Source organism: Phragmites australis, chromosome 7, assembly GCF_958298935.1.
Source record: "Phragmites australis chromosome 7, lpPhrAust1.1, whole genome shotgun sequence".
Taxonomy (NCBI): Eukaryota; Viridiplantae; Streptophyta; class Magnoliopsida; order Poales; family Poaceae; genus Phragmites; species Phragmites australis.
Window position 1 is genome coordinate 15343993 of NC_084927.1, and position 16732 is coordinate 15360724.

The following is a 16732-nucleotide window of genomic DNA, read 5'->3' on the forward strand; positions in this document are numbered from 1 at the left end:
ACCGAAACAGGCGCGGGTGTTGAATCACGAGGCAAATTTAATATTACCTACCCTCCTATCTCATTTTCAGTTTAGTTACTGAGTAATAAAATAGATGATATGGATGAAATCTTACACAAATTTTTTTTATATGATTATATAAAATTTATTTTTATTAAATCAATGCCACTGAATTTGGTGATCTTCTTGTCGTGGATGACACTATGGCAGCAAGTACGGACGATCCGCTGACACACCAAGTGATTCTTAGCTTTAGATTTGTGTCCAACAATTGGCAGTACAACTGAAAGCTCAAGTCTGAATATAAAGCTCATTTTACAAAGATGTGCCTATTTGACATCATAGGTTTTGAATTTAATTTTGACACCGATGGAGTATATAATATCGGTAATATCTTGCGATAACCTCGCACCTTTAGGTCAGATTGTGAATTCAAATAGTAAAAGTACTTTGGATCACGAGAATAGATTGGCTTTTAGAACCAAAATCCATAATCAAAATACCGAAACAATCAAGGTTAGCCTTGGTGTCTATTTGGTATGGCTCCAACTCCCAACTTCTCCCTAGATCTGGGTAAGCCATGCCAAACACTTTAATTTTTACAATGTAAAAGTGATTTGTGGCCCTTGGATCTGGATCCAGCCATCAGCATATGACCGAACGCTGGAGTCTACTGCCAACTGAACAGGAACCATGTCCAGGATAGATAGATGCAAATCAGCAAAGCAAATGAGCTGATATCAGAGATCATCCAACATTCTTAGACATACAATACAAAACTTTCTTAGACATCCAACTGGAATGGTTTGTCATTACAGCAATGAAAATATGATACAAAACTTGAACAAAGTAAAACTAACATAGACCAAAGCATCACCTAACAGAAAACTCCAAAGATCTGGGAAACTGAAAGAAAAATTACAAAAAGGAGGAGAAACTTCATGCGATGCATGTTTTTTATCACCCCCATCAATAGCTGGGACATTATTATTATTACTACTACGAACTGATCACACTAAACTGACTGAATACTTTACAAAAAGAATGAAAGCAGCATCCCTACTCATACCAGCATGCAGAATACAGCACGCAACAACTTCCCCCAATTTTCCAACAAAACAGGCACTGGTCTTTGCTTCAACATTAAATCAATGCGTGCAAAGTCACAAACAAAGCTGAACAAATCTCCAGCAAAAAATAATGGCCATCTCAGTTGATTGGCGAGCTCAATCTTTTATGCTCTCCTTTGTAACTGAAGTAGGCTTGGGCAAAGTTGGCAGAGTGACAGGACTAGAGACGCCATCAAGATCAGACCAATCATTATCTGTTACCAATGCAGTAACAAGATTTGCAGGAACTCCAGTACTTGATTTAACAGTCAACAAATGCTTACTGCTGCTCAGTCCAACATCGTTTGCCAAATCTTTGGTTCCAGAAGTGGAGGATGTACTTGTTGCTTCTGTATTCAGGAAGAGGCAGATAGCAGCACAGTCGTCGATTTTGGATGTGGGGTACCGTGTCCTCCATGCCCGGTGAGCCGATTCAACAAGAAATCGTGCTGCTGAGGCCTGTGAAGGAGCTTTGCTGATGATGCTAACAACTTCGGCATTGGAAAGTACATCCCACACCTACAGTCAGCAAAGAAACCAGTTAATCATATAACACAAGTCCTCCAAGCTCTTAAAAAGATCCACTTCTACAAATATACAGCAACCAAGATGTTCAAGTTAGTCTGTGCTCACCCCATCAGTCGCCAAGACAATAAACTCATCCTTTTCCGTGATGAGGTGGTAAGAAACATCAGGCATAGAAATTACACCATAATTCTTTAGACAGAAATCTCCAAATGATCTTGCCATGGCCAACCCTGGCGAGTTGAACGTCGGAAGCCAAACACGAGCAACATCTGGCTCATCTGGAAGAGAAAATACTCTACCCCTCCGTTGCCTGATTCGCTCTGCTTCACCTATAAATGATTCACTTTGCTTTATTTCGGGTAATATCTAGCAATCATAGCATCAAAATTACTTCATGTAACCAAAGGAAAATAATAAAAGAAGGAAACAGCCATTTGGTGTGCTCTTTCACCATCATTTCACACAAAAGCTCTATGAACTTGTGGCAAGCTGTAATTGAGATTTCAACACTAGAAGCTCATTTAATCTTGTTTATAGAAAAATGCCTTTGCAGAAAATATACAAAAGCATTAACAGTCTTGGAAGGATGGTCAAATAAACCAGATCCACTGAATGAGATTATCATAATCCACCACAAGATCTAAATGAGCCTTCAAATTCTTTGGATGCGCCAAGTTGCTAAAACCATAGCGCATCCGAAAACAGGAAACCTATACTATGGACTTTACAAATCAAGTTAAGCTTTTGCTCAGAAAAAGGCAGATGCAGAAGTACTTTTACTAAACTAAAATGTCCTACTAGACACTTTTACACTAACAGTTGTTTTTACTGGAACAATAACCCGTTTTTTTTAATCTTATTATAACTTCCGACTTCTGAGCACAAATGGTTGACAAGAATAACAAATATTAGTATATCAGCATCTAGAAAATTAATGCCTCATGTATGAATCACATTCTAGCAAGATGATGCATTCTAAAGGATCACATTCATAAGCTATACTGCAATTTCAGATAAGGAAATATTCACAATTCAGATAATCATATAAAGGCATCATTGGCAGAAAAACATACATTATCATGATGGATATAAGCCAAAATTGAAGGGAGAAGACAATAAAGCACATACTATCTTTTCAGCTGTAGCAACAATTTTTGTGGATACTTGTCTTGCAAAGGGATCTTCGATTAAAGTAATTTACAAAAGGCATTTAGGTCTCTAATCTACAAGAAAGCTACAATTGACAAAGTTTATTATGTGTTAAAAAACGTGAAAAAACATAAAATCACCTAGTTACAGGATCTGGATAAATTTAACAACAAACACAATCTGATATCAACAACTTTCTTTCACAAATCTCCTTTCACATGTGTATCTCATGAAGTAGTTTCCTTATAAATCACAGGCATGTGCACCTATTTCAGGAGCTTCACTGACATGCACTGAATCAGCTACTACACTTTTTACACAATCATAAAAACATTAAATGCTTTTTCAGAATTTGAGAAAATTATAAGGTTAGAAGATAAATAGCATGGAATACTATATAGATGAAAAGAATGATAATACTGTTAGCACTCTTTGTAACAAAGGAAACAGATAGGTGTGAATTGCATAGCACTTAAGAACAAAAGCAGAAATCCATCATCATATTGGAGACTTCTAGAATAACACACTACGAGAAGATGAAACATTACTTGGAATGCTAGGTTTGAGGTCCACCGTCAATTGAAGAGCAACTAGCTGATTATCTTCATCTCTAGTGCCCAAGACAGCTCTAGAATCCCCCAAGTTGCCAATTATAAGATTTTGTCCCTGTAAAACAGCAAGATAAACGGTCTGGAAATGAAGAAAAAAACTGCAACCTCACAGTAAAGAAAGGACATGGATCATCATACGAGAAAACTCAGTTTTGACCAACACAGTAGGTGTATTTCTACCTGCTTGATTACTGTGACTGCTGTTGTTCCACTGAATGCACAATCAATATTTCTGTGTAACTTCAGATCCCTGTCCATTATATAAAATGCCCTCAAGAATGAAGCTCTCAACACTGTGTAAAGTTCTGGGTACTCTCCATTCTCCTCATTTCCAGGGGAAGCATCAGCATCAGCATCCCCGTGTTTCATTGAAACTCCTCTAGTTGTCCCACTCGTGACAGTGCTGGTGGAAGTCTCTTTGTAATCATCCCTTCCTAAATTTGCACTCAACTTTAGAGGGAGAAGATCTCTGACCCTCTTGGCAACCAAATGCCCATTTGGTCCATGGCCATCAAAAACACCACAAAAAATGGTATCATCTTTTGAACCAAAATTCTGCAAGTGAAAAATAGGCATTACTATAGGAACCAACTATATAATATTTGAAAGGACATCACTGAACAGGGAAATGGAGACTGCACAATCAGTTTATTTGCAATTTACAATCACGTAAGAATTAAGAAGGCTGTGTACTCCCTCCGTAGCCGTCATGTGCACAGACCAAGAAAGTACTAGGTTTAAGAAAATGTTGATGAGAAATGACAGCACATATGATACGCTACAATCATTTAACCTCTTTCGCATAATTAAAGCAAGGGTAGAGAGTGAAAATATTATAATAACCACACTATTTTTTCCGTCAATGGACAACTATTTTAAAAACAATGGACAACAAACATTGGTATTTTGTAATTCAATCTTCAGTGAACTGTGAAGAAGATTCCTAGGAAATAATTGAACCTACAAAACCTAAATCTAAAGAGACAAGAATGACTTATATGGCATATACAGATAGATAACCAAACATACTAAACAAAAATATGAGAAAATGGCAAGTCCCAACTGTTCAACTGAAGGAGTACATCAAGCAGATAAGATTGTCCATAAAAGGAATAACCACGGATAAGGATCAGAATCATGTGAAGCCCCTCCATGCTTCCAGGTTTCTCCATGAGGAGAGCAATAATTAAGCCTGATTAAACTACTATGTAAACCACTCTCGACCAGCAATATCCAATAGCGATCCATGTGAAGCGAGGTAAGAGGAGACGAATCAAACTGGTATTCTAATCCAGATGTAGGGGGATAACCCAGGCATTCTACACCAAGACGCCACATGTACGTCTTGTGTCAAAGTTCAAATCTTTCGTTGTGGGGGCCAGCTCAAGCATACCTAAGAACTCCTATTTAAAAATCGCACATAGAGCAGACAGTTCTACTTTTGCACGTTAACATCAGAACTGGCCAAAGCTTAACAAACCATGAGCATGTCTCTTCTTCGTCATGCCAAAGCTTCACATCACACGGAGGAATAGGACGAAAAAGGTGTCCATGGAACTAACGGGAGATGAAAAACTGATAAATTATTTACTGGACAAGATAAATGTTGGCGGTAGTCTACCTCCCAGACCACCATGGCGTCCTGGTTGACGCCCTTCCTGCCCTGCATGGTGTAGAGCGATGCAACGGCGGAGGCGGAGGCGCCGTTGCCAGCGATGCGCCCCGGGGGCTCGGCGCGGCGGCCCTCAGCGGATGCACCGCGCGGCGAGGACGATCCTCCGCGGCGCCGCCGCCGGATCGAGCGCACGGCCCACCTGTACTGCACAGGGGCCGTGGTCACGGCGTTCGCGCTTACGCCCAGCGCCCCCAGCAGGCACTCGAGGAACTCGACGCAGCACCCTCCGCCACCGCCGCCGTAGGGGGACACAGCCGCCTCGACGGACGCCGGCCTCGCCTCGGCGAAGCGCGCGGCGACGGCGACCGCCAGCAGCCGCTGCTGCTGCGCCTGCTGCTGCTGCCCCTGCCCCCCGCCGCAGCCCGCGCGCCGGCGCCCGCCCCCAGCCCCGGCCCCAGGCCTCCTCCCCGCCGCGACCGCCACCATCGCCGCGAAACTCTCAACAGCCCCCGGCGCTTCTTGCGATCTGCTCCCGCGAGGTTCTGGAAAGAGAAAAATCAAATCTTAGAAGCAGCGGAGACGAGAGAGGCCGAGCCAGCGACGTGGCCACGACCAGCGAGGGAGCGCAGGAGCGCGTCAAGGAGGACGCGGTCGTGGCGGGGCGAACGAAGGGGGTCTGGAACGGAACGGAACGGAACGCCCTTCTTGAACGGAAGAGTCGGGAGCAGTAGTTTATTGCCGATATTATTATGCAGCCGAGATGGCGAAAGCGAGGGGCAGGGCCGAGCCGAGCAGACAGCAGACCGCAGAGCAGAGCACTGGCAAGACCGAGACAGCTCCGATGCTTTTACCTGCCACCGTGTGGTGGCCTCCGTGGCGCGGCGCGAGCAGGAGAGGGGTGTGGACCAGCAGAAGCGAAGCGAGGATCTCCTCTCCTCTCTGGCGGCCAGCAGTCTGGCGAAAAGCGAAAGGAGAAGCAACCTAAGGTGAAAGAAGGAGTGAGTTATTTAGACGGCGACGGACATACGGTGAAATGAAATGTGATGGATGGCATCGTCTCACCTGCGCCGGTTCTGTACGTGTCGGCGATTTCGACGGTCCAACTCCGGCAAGATAGGGGGTGACCGCATGCACCACAACGGACTTGCCCACGGTTCTCCACTACGACGGACCACAGCTGTGACGGCTCTTCTATTTATAGGGCAAAAGAACTTCTTTCTATATGGAGGAGACGTGCCGCAGCAACCAAATTGCCGCGAGATTCTCACGAGGTTCGACGGGCTTGGTGGTGGCCTAGTGCTTCGACAAAGCAGTGTCGTCGCGAGTTGGTAGTAATATCTAGTAGTAGAATTGCCAGCAGTAAGTGGTGGTGGATGCAGACCATCTTAGTTTCATGCATGTTTATAAAAGTTACGAGGTCCAACAGAATACAAATGTAACTTAGTTTAATGACAAAGTAGTGAGTGGTAGTGAGTTGCAAACAGTGATCAGCGTTATAATTGTCAGCTAGTATGAGGTAATGGATCTCACTTGCAACCACATCACCCTGAGTCTTAGTGCATCGTCAAAGTCACAAGATCATTACTTGGTGTGTGATTAGTGCAGCAACAAACCAGTAATATAGTTTTAGCTAATAAGATAGACTCACATATAACCAAATCTTCTCAAGATTTGTGCAAGATCATAAATGCCTCTAAGGGATACATCCACGGCTCACTTGATGAACCCTTAGAGTGGCAACAAACAAATGAATGGTGGGTTATTGATAATAATTGCTAGTATAATTGTTGGCTAGTGAAAGGGGTGGATCTCACATGCAACTAGATTGTATCGAGATATATACATGCTCAACAAAGTTACATGGCGATTGCCTCAAGATACACCATGCTCACCAAGTTATAGAGCTAGCGGAATACAACTGGAACTTACTCTCTAGTGCAGTAACAAAGTCGTGGGCTATATTGGGTGGCTAACAGCCACAAGTAAAAGAATTGCCAGCTAAGTGCAATCAAATCACCTCAAGATCTATGCATGCTCGTATAAAGTTACAAGGTTGAGTGGACCACAAACACAACGTACTTGGTGAATGCTAGGTATGACAATAAAGCAGTGTGTAATGATGTGTTGCTGACAACGACTAGTAATATAGTTGTCAGGTAATAAGAAGTGGTTGGCCTCATATATAACCAATTTAACTCGAGATTCATGTGTGGTCACAAAAATCTAGAGGGTTTTATCCATAACTTACTTGATCAACACTCGGTGAAGTGACAAAATAGTAGGTCAGGTGAGATTGTGAGTATTATAATTACTAGACAGTAAAATGTGTTAGGTCTCATATTCAACCAGATTGCCTATTAGATGTCACAGTGGACAATGTTGGGTTGCTAGCAATTGTTATTAGTACAATTGCCGGCTAGTAAGAGGTAGTGGATTGTATGTGCAACTAAACTTGCTCAACATTAAAATAGTATCCGCTCAAAAACATGCTAATGGGCTACATCCATAAGGATGTTGCGGTGTGATAGTAGGCAATGTTAGGTTGTTATACAATAGGTAGTGGTACGATTGCTGGTTAGTAAGTGCTCTTGATCAATCTTATGTACGATCAAAATGAGGTATGTCGTGTAGACGAAAATCTGTTAGATGATCAGTAAAATCTTAGCTATGCATGTTCTCAACTTTGTTTCGATAGGTAGATATCTATCCCTTATGCCAATGAAAATGTAAACTCATTAGTAGTTTTCCTTGTCATGTCCATAATTTTTTAATTGAGTATTATCCCTTACGGTAAAGAGTAAAATATTTTTCCTCCTAGAAGGATAAACAACTTTATATCCAGAGTACCGAGGACCTCATATCCTTCTTTAGGTTTCATTGAAGGCTGGGCTGCACAGCGTGGCAAAATGAATTTATGTACCAAAAAATGACGCCACACATGCCATCCTGTTCCTCTAAAAAATCGGCATCATCCTGTACATCTATCTTTTAAAAAACTGCATTATATTAATTTTAAAGCTAATTAGTAAACTATTTTTTCACAAGAAATACCACTAGCCAGTAAATAAAAGGTAAACCATGCAACGGAAAATTTTCCTTTTTCTTTACGGAGCAACATTTGGTGTATCCCAGACTGCGCTACCAAGGTCAATTTTCTGAGAACGGTGGCAGTTAATTCTTTTTCAGTGTTGTTTTTTGTAAATTTAGCACAAAATTGTGTTATTGAAGGTAAAATTTGTAACATAGGTCTTGGGAATTTTTTCAGGTACGCAAGGTTACAAAAACCGGCTACAAAGCGATTTTCGCCGGAGGATACCCATAGCACTATCTCGCTGTTTCATGCTATTATAAATCTAACTAATACAGATCCTTATATATTGTATAATGTTAGAAATTCTAGAAAATTTCAAAGTAATTTTAGAGAATTGGGAGATGACGAGTACCAGCTACAGAACGGGGTCCAATAAACTCTCCGGCATCTAGTTGTTCCAGTCCAGGCTATAGGGTTTCTGTCGCCATATATTCATCAGAGACCACCTTTTTTTCTCCAAAGAAATGTCAACAATACTGTGTCACAAATAGCAGAAAGAAAGTTCATATTCAACAACACTTCCTTTCCCAAAGAAATGACGAGACATTACTGTATCGCAAACAGCAGAAAGAAAATTCATATTCGACACATACAAATCAATTTTTTTTATGGGACGTGCAGCCTTGTATTTCTCACCTTATATTTCTCACCTCAGCATTACACTAGTCACAAAAAGGCTCATTGTGTAGTGTACAATGTTTTTGTTTTCATTGTTTTCCGTGGTCAGAGAACACAATCTAAAGCCCTACCTTTCCTTTTCGTGAAAAGAATATAAATCAAATGAATTTTCATCAGTGTTTGTGTTGTACTACAGAGTTAGCGTATTAAATAGCAGCACACCATTGTCACCAACAACAAAATCAGGGACTTGTGCCAGTGAAATCTCCATCCAAAGGAGATATCGTGTGCATCAACGGTATATATTGCACCCGTCTTGTCATCCATAATTTTAATGCTAGATGAACCTGAAATTACAAGTAGATGAGCAGAGAAATTAGAGGCGCCACAAGAATAGTATTTCAGAATTTAGAACGTGCAACGCTTGCATCATGCAAGCAACTTTGTGCTGACCAACCATGGTTTTCCATCTCCCTTTTATTTCAAAAAGATGTTGTCTTTCACCAAAAAGAAAAGAAAAAAAACGAGGAAACAAATGTAGATGAAGTTCTGTGTCTAACCACGTATGTACCGTGTGCTGAGCTCATGGTTCCCAGCTTTGTGCAAAATATTTTGTAATCAGTCAAGATTTTCGAAAAGAATAACAACAAATTACTGCTGCAAGCTTCTATGAAATGAACTTAGAATGAGCAGATCTGAACGTGAGAGCACTTACAGTTGTAATCAGTCCACCCTATGACCTGATTTTCCAAGTCATAGACAACCAACTTGTTTGAAAGGACAAGATCTGAAAGGAAACAGATAATGGTGTCAAAAAAATACAACATTACAAACAAAAAGGATTTGCTAGTGTAGTGCAACGCAGACCTCCCAAAAGCACCATGTCCTTTCCATCCTTCGATTGTAATCCACCATTTTGGAATCCCACACAATATAAGTCATTCTGCTCCAACAAAAGAAAAATGTGGATCCTTAGTGTCATGAGCATATACTTTTTTAAGCCCATGTAATCTTAAACAAGGGAGTATTGTAAAACGGAACTGACTCGGTACTAGCAGTGTTATTTCAAACCATTATTGTGCTTGAATCCAAAATAAGAGAAATGTACTCTTTGTTTACAAATCTACTGGAAATATGTTTTCAACTATATGTCTATATCTATAGTTCTATACTATAGAGTATGCAGCATAGAGGCTTTACTGAACGTAAGTAAGTTTACAAGTAATGTATCCATATGAACAAAGGGCAGAAAAAGAATTTGTACCAAACAAAAGAAGAAAAACTTCCAGCTACAAATAAAAAAAATGTATACATACACAAAGAAATTGATAGGAAAATTTTTTATTATAAGCTGAATAACAAAAAATTGAAAACTAAATGGGACCTATCAGAAATTTTATAAAATAGGCACACCATGTAGATGTGAGCCGTGCACACACTGTGAATGTGTGCTATTGTCCTTTTCCCCCTTCTCTACAATTTGGATGAATTTCAACCAGAAATTTTGCAAGTACGCATAAATCTATATGTGCTGTACACATACTTGGGGTTTGCTTTATTAGCCCTCTTGCGAAAAGTTTACTAAACTTAAAGCAAGAGTAGTTATTAATGACCATGGGAAATTATGTAATATCACAGTTAGTTTAATTTTGATACTTTTATCCAAAAGAATATATCTCTTCTATTCAGCAAAGTTCTTTCTCGCCGAGGATAAACAGATGACCCTAGAAAACCACCGAAAAGAACAAACCGATGCTAGAATATACCAGAAGAGAAATGTCATGTTACCCCATTTTGGAAAAAGTACTCATGTGGATACACATGCAGTGGAAGATCATCCTCAAAATGGAAGGTGATAGTTGGGAATGCATCATCAACACTGCAAGAGAAATGAACATAACAGTTGGAATCATAACAAGCGAATTTATCTATGGGCTAGCCATCATCTTTGTGGCAATTCAATTGAACACAGAGCAAGCATGCAGAAAGGAGGTTGTTCATTTATGAAAGAAGTATGAGAGGGTAATATCAATATCAAAATTGCAATATATATACTATTTTGACATATAAGCAGTGCAGCCTAGAAGGAATTACGAGTATTAATTGGCACTGATCCAACTGCAGCTATATTCTGTGTAAAGCGTACCTTCCAGAATATTGGAAACACAGAAAATCTTGGACATTATGGAAGGTTATATCCTGATGCTTGTTAAATACCTACAATTGGTTGAGAGATATAATATGTAAAAACATGCATACGATCCTTCATTACAAGGAAAAGACTAGCATAGGGTCTTTGTCATACCACAAGCATTATATCCTTGAAAACCAGTTCTGGAAGGTATGTCAAGGTTGTACCACTGTCAATGATGGTACCTTTTTTTCTGCCTGTTTCAAAAACATGAGCTGGGAGCTGTAGTGTGGTATCACCGACATCAATAGACTTAAGGTTCACATTGTAGTGCGGCCTGGGTGGTAGAATCTTGACATCGTTAGTGTTGTCTAAATGCAGTAAGAAGGCCAGCTGCACTGCATTACATATCAACAAGAACTAAAACGCTATCTTCCAAAAAAAGTCTGCACATTCACTTAAAGTTTGTGATAGTGCCATTGATACAAGACTTTTACCTATTTAAACTTGAATAAACAATGGCATGTTAAAAGAGATAATAGGCAAAAAAGAACAGAAAGGGTTACTAGCGCAACAGCATTGGTGAGCCAGCGATCTTTTTGTAGCATGACATGGATGTGTCAGTGACAGCACATTTGTCTTCCCCTCTTCCCCACAGGTCTTCCAATATACATTGATCTTTCTTTCCTTTGCAAATCCTATATTATTCAATTTTGTTCCATATTTAATTCATTTCCAGTTCTCATATCATCTTTTCCCTTGTTACTTGGATGCTAAGCAAAGTGCCTAACCCATGGTTGTCAGAATCGCGTCAGCAGTCAGCAACCGAACATGTCAAGCTCTTGGACACCAGTTACTCAAGTAGGTCAACATTCTTTAATCAAGCAAAGCGAGTGGGTACACTATCAGAGTAAAACAGTAACGCAATAGTTGTCCACCATTTCATAGAACAAGTACAATCACAACAGGTTTTTAGGGCTGGGACGGTTCCCTCTTTCCTTTTGCTTGAGGCACCATGCATGTGCTCAGTTGGTTCCCAAACAGACGTGAGAATTCACCTAGAAGCCAACTGGCTCAATTCATTTCTAAACACTCCAACCAGCTAATCAGCCAGATCGATGAATGGTATCACTAAAATGGACAAGCCTCCAGTTTTGGTTTTCCCAGTAAAACTACAGCAATGCGGGTTCAGTCCAGCTTAATAACTAGAGTTTCTCCTACCACCCACCACACGTCCACACTCAAAGCTGGATGATGAACATTGACATGACAAATATGTTACTGTCTCAGCATTTCATCATTCAACAACATGCAGCATCTTCTAAATCACTTTCATCTGAATCCTTAGAACTCCCTTTTCACAAACTAAGTTACAGCTCGGTATTTTTTTTTGCACATCCCAATACAGGATAAACCAATCCATTTATACCACCGCATCCATATACAATTTTGTCCTCTAACTAATCGCTGCTCCCTCTGTTTGCAAATACTTGCCAGTTTCGACCACTTGTTCAGAAGTTTTTTTTTTCCCGAGGAATAACTTCCAATTCAACCCTTATCAATTGCCCCCCTTCCTACCATCTATGATGGCCACAAGATCAATTAGATCAGTTATTAAGGAAATTTTGGTCATATTTTATTACAAAAATATGATTATATGTAACCATGCCTTGGTCAAGAGTGGCAGATATTTGCAAAAGGAGTATGAAAGTAAAATGGACAGTGCATTAGCACTTCTTAAAAATAAGCACATCATATATAGCATAGGTACATAATATTTCATATAGCAAGGAAATATATTCCTTCAACACAATCTGAAGAACTAATGCCAACACAATCTTGGGAACTAATGCATATTTATCATTTTCTTTCTACATTTGTGGCAGATGTCCTAAATGAGAATCATTATGTTTTCCACAGATCAAATTTTAGAGGGAACCCTCACTAAGGACTTTCTATTACTGGCACTTAAGGGTTGGAAAAAATCATCAAATCTTCATTACCATGTGGGGCCTTCAGTATAGCCAGAGGCCACATGGACACACGGCGTGTGGGGTAGAATTAGAGCTGCGTCAGGAAAGGTGACATCAATGGAAGCAACTGAACAGGAGTCTGCGTAGAGTTAGATAGAGTTGGCAAGTTGATGAGTTAGTAGATTGGGAGTCCAGTTCATATTAGAGGTTGATTGTTAGGAGGCCTCTCCCCCTATATAAAAGTAGGCAGATGATGGTTTAGCTTAATCAAGCAAGGAGTTATTCACCTATTATCTATGTGTACTTCTGTCCTGCAGAGTCTACTTTTGCCCCTGTTCATACTGATGTGCATCCTCTTCTCACACCTGCTATGCTACTTCACGCCACCATCCGCACCACAACCCCTCCACGACATTGCACGGGCCCTATCGACATCCTAGGCACTAAGTCATGCTTCTCAGGATTTATAAGATAAAAACATTGGCACTGTACTCTGTTCCAGAAAATGGTGCATTGGATCAAATAGAGAAATGTAAACATTCATATACCTTCCAACAACATTTGAACTGTACTTAGAGCCACTGCATGAGGTATATGTATTTACACTAAACACACAATCCTTCCAAAGATTATCTCTATCAAATGGTAACCATAGGCATTCGAATATATCCAAATATTTCCATTCCATAAGTGTTCAGCATATGCTATTTAAGTTTAAAGAGGAAACATGACAATGTCATCAAGATCAAATATGAGCTCAGTCACATAAATAAAAATGAAGCAATTGGCTTAATTGAAAAACTGGTAAAAATATATACAGGCACAAAAGAACCCAAATGGTGTTATGTGTGGTATTAGGAAAGGAAAGTTGAATAGGCAAGTTGGATTCGGTTTAGAAAAGATTTGAGATAAAGTTAGAAGTCGGATTAGATGTTAGCATAGTTAAATTCGGCTAGGAGAAGTAGAGTCTAGTTGTAATCAAGGAGGACTCGAGATGAATCTATTTAGGACTCGAGTCCTATTAAGTTTAGATTCGGCCAAGCTCTATATACAAAGAGTAGCCACCCCCCTCCCCTCCCCTCCCCAGGGAATCAATCAAGCAAGAAGAATTAATCTAGTCTCCTCTAATATTCTAAGTCTCTCTCATTTGTAGTCTAATCTCTCATCCCTAGCAGCTAACGCCGCCTGACTATTCTCCTGGTGGATGTTTACCCTTGTTATGATCTTAGGACCATAACAAATGGTGATTTAGTAATTAATGGAAGTGAACTTTTACAAATAGTTAGTAAAAGCATCATCTTTGGCATGCATAAGTCATCAAGCTAAGGTTGTAAAATGCATCATTGCCATCAATCAGATTCCAATAACTAAAACAGGCATTATACTTATCTTATCAAGTGGCAGGAAACTTCTCTTTGAGTCCAACTCAGAAATTTTAATTAGACAAAATAGCAGTGATTCTTCATTTTTTTTATTGTATGTACGAGTGAGGATATTATCCTACCAATAAAAACATAACACATGGTGCAAATATTTTACTACTTAACACAGAACTGTAGTACGCCACTTTTATTTCCCCTGATAGAGAAGTGTGATGATCTCCTAAGTCCTAAAGCAAGTTTAGGAACTGAACATTTATTTAAAAGAAAACACTATCAATGTAGAAGACAGTTCCAGAAAGGTTCGCCATGAGTGTAAAGCAATTAAAATAATAATTAGTATGACAAGGTTAACATACATGTTGGGTACCAATGGTGTCGTTTTTACTTTTGGCTGCACCACATTTCCAATAGCAAAAATTCCACCTCCGTTTATGGTATCCAAGCAATGAGCAAATATCTTCTTTACTTTACCAGCAGCAGCCAGCTGTGATAGCATTGATGTATTTGACTGGCCAAAACCAAGAATCCCATCAAGGGCTTGGTTTGAACTGCCCAAATCTCCACCTTGCTGAGCACCACACCTACAGAGGAAAGGAGAGCCATTAATCCCCACTGAAGTCTTCAATGCTGTTAACACGAGTTAATTATTTAATCTTTGCTGCCTACTTGATTCTTCTATTGCAATCTTCTCAATAAAAGCGTGTAAATGTAATGAATATTGCAAACCCAACAGCAAAGTTTGGTACCTTCCTTGATACCTAACTTTTCAGTGAAGTAATAGCGCAAGCAGAAAGCCAAGACGGAGGGCAAAGAATAAAGCTTAATCATCTGATACAGAGCATAGAAAATTGAAGCACATACCAGAATAGAAATATTAGCTATCTTTGAGACAATGGGCAGGAATCATGTAAATACTTTCCAACAAAGTAGTAGCAAGTTCAAATCCTACCCAGAGGTATTGCCACATGATGAAAGTGAATAGATAGGAATAACTGCAGAGTTTTCTAACATACACACTGATTCTTATAGAAGTTATTCAGCATTCACATCTAAAGTTGATTAACGGACTGCACCTGTAATGACAATGTTATTGAAGCGATATTGGGCAATAATAGCCCAACTAATGTGTGCCATCCAATAATAGCTCATACGAAGAAGGTTGTAATGCGACCAACCGAAACGACTTACCCAAAGGTGACGCTGGCATTGGCAGACCGCGTCTGCCCATCCCCTGACACCTGATCATACTCCAAAGCGTCGGTCACAAAGTACCCAGTTGTCGAGCTACCGTCGCCGTACATGACGCTGTACTCGCAGGGGATGCTCGTGGTGCACCCCGGCAACTTGCCGCCGTAGGTAGACACGCAGAATCCCTGGTCGCACGACACCATGCTCCCGCTCGACGACCCCTTGGGGTCGTACAGCGTCAGGTCTATCTGCACACAAATGCACATCCCCGAAGCATCATTAGAGCTCACATCAAAATGAACCGGCAGATCTATGGTAATGCAAGCTTTGGAGGAAGCGAGCTGGGAAATGGTACCCCGAGGCCGCTCTTGCGGGGGCATCGGTCGCAGGAGATGCAGTTGACCCAGAGGATGTCGCTGCCGGTGTCCACCTGCACGTAGTACCGTTTGGGCGGCGTCCCTATCCTGATCTCCGTGTAGTACAGCCTGCGCGCGCGCGCGCGCGACTCCGTCCCAAACCAAATCAGCCCCAAAAGTAAAACCAGAGCGCCCCGGAGCCGAGGCGGAGGGCCAGCTTACTGCTACGTACCCGGCGTCGTTGGGGAGCCCAAGGCCGCCGAGCGGGAGGTCGACGGCCGCGAGGAGGCGGCCGTGGCGGTTGCTGTCGTGGGCCCGGAGGGCGCTTACGTTACCTCCACTTCCTCCCCCTCCGGCTGGGAACTTGCGGCGCACCTGGAAGACGCCGGTGGCCTCGGCGCGGAAGGCGGAGGAGGCGGCCGCAGCTGCGGCGAGCAGCGCCGCGGCGAGGAGGAGGGCGGCGCGCGGTGCCATCGAGGCCGGTCGGTTGGTTAAATGGTTATTCGTGGAAACCCGAAACTGCTGCTGCGTGCAGCAATTAATTGGCGTCCTCCTCTTCGGTTGGGCTCCTCTCCGGGCCGCGGAGGGAGGGAGGGGCAACCGAGGCACCGGGAACCCCGGGAAACATGGTAAGGGAGAAAGCAAAATTTACTTGACTCTATTTTACGAAAGTCTACTTATTAAATTATAGTGTAAATAATATGTATAGAATATCACTAGAGTCTTTTTAATAAGTTTTATAAAATTTGTTTCTAAGAAGGAGGTGGGAAGGGAACTAAATCCTCTGACTTGAACAGTGGCTTCAGCTTTATTTACTGTAGTATGAATATTGCATATTAAATTCCTGTTTACAAAATACTATTTGTGTAGTATTAGATCTGCTTAGTTTATTTCAGATTCGGAGATTCACATCCATTTAAAGACTGACCCATTCTAGTGGGGAGAGGTGCGGATAGGAAACAGTAGGTTCATGTGGCCCGG

General features: G+C 41.2%; 2 protein-coding genes across 3 annotated transcripts; both read right to left on the reverse strand.

The window, feature by feature from the left end:
• Nucleotides 1–767: 767 nt before the first annotated feature.
• LOC133924019 (probable protein phosphatase 2C 38) lies at nt 768–5800 on the reverse strand. The gene is made up of 6 exons (XM_062369373.1): nt 5626–5800; nt 5019–5554; nt 3578–3952; nt 3335–3452; nt 1743–1966; nt 768–1628 (listed from the first exon to the last, which is right to left on the reverse strand). The coding sequence occupies exons 2-6, from the start codon at nt 5496–5498 to the stop codon at nt 1227–1229; spliced, it is 1599 nt and encodes a 532-aa protein (XP_062225357.1). The 5' UTR covers nt 5499–5554; nt 5626–5800; the 3' UTR covers nt 768–1226.
• LOC133924020 (aspartic proteinase 36-like) lies at nt 5537–16333 on the reverse strand. Of its 2 annotated transcripts, XM_062369375.1 has the most exons (13): nt 15984–16330; nt 15751–15880; nt 15396–15643; nt 14564–14788; nt 11027–11189; nt 10868–10938; nt 10510–10600; nt 9589–9664; nt 9437–9508; nt 8456–9068; nt 6075–6350; nt 5864–5993; nt 5537–5554 (listed from the first exon to the last, which is right to left on the reverse strand). In XM_062369375.1, the coding sequence occupies exons 1-10, from the start codon at nt 16223–16225 to the stop codon at nt 8920–8922; spliced, it is 1467 nt and encodes a 488-aa protein (XP_062225359.1). In that variant the 5' UTR covers nt 16226–16330; the 3' UTR covers nt 5537–5554; nt 5864–5993; nt 6075–6350; nt 8456–8919. The 2 variants fall into 2 exon arrangements, with proteins under 2 accessions (XP_062225359.1, XP_062225358.1); XM_062369374.1 differs by lacking the exons at nt 5537–5554; nt 5864–5993; nt 6075–6350 and having other exon boundaries at nt 8296–9068; nt 15396–15639; nt 15751–16333.
• Nucleotides 16334–16732: the final 399 nt, after the last annotated feature.

Bases quoted from the DNA above. Each gene is read 5' to 3' on its own strand.
- LOC133924019 (XM_062369373.1), bottom strand. From the start codon at position 5,498: ATGGTGGCGGTCGCGGCGGGGAGGAGGCCTGGGGCCGGGGCTGGGGGC. The intron at 3,453-3,577 runs GTAGAAATACAC...GCTGTTTTACAG, and splicing joins CAGTCACAGTAATCAAGCAG to GGACAAAATCTTATAATTGG. The intron at 1,967-3,334 runs GTAATGTTTCAT...AATCATTTATAG, and splicing joins CCTCAAACCTAGCATTCCAA to GTGAAGCAGAGCGAATCAGG.
- LOC133924020 (XM_062369374.1), bottom strand. From the start codon at position 16,225: ATGGCACCGCGCGCCGCCCTCCTCCTCGCCGCGGCGCTGCTCGCCGCA. The intron at 15,640-15,750 runs GTACCATTTCCC...GTGTGCAGATAG, and splicing joins CCCGCAAGAGCGGCCTCGGG to ACCTGACGCTGTACGACCCC. The intron at 14,789-15,395 runs GTAAGTCGTTTC...TTTCCTCTGTAG, and splicing joins AATGCCAGCGTCACCTTTGG to GTGTGGTGCTCAGCAAGGTG.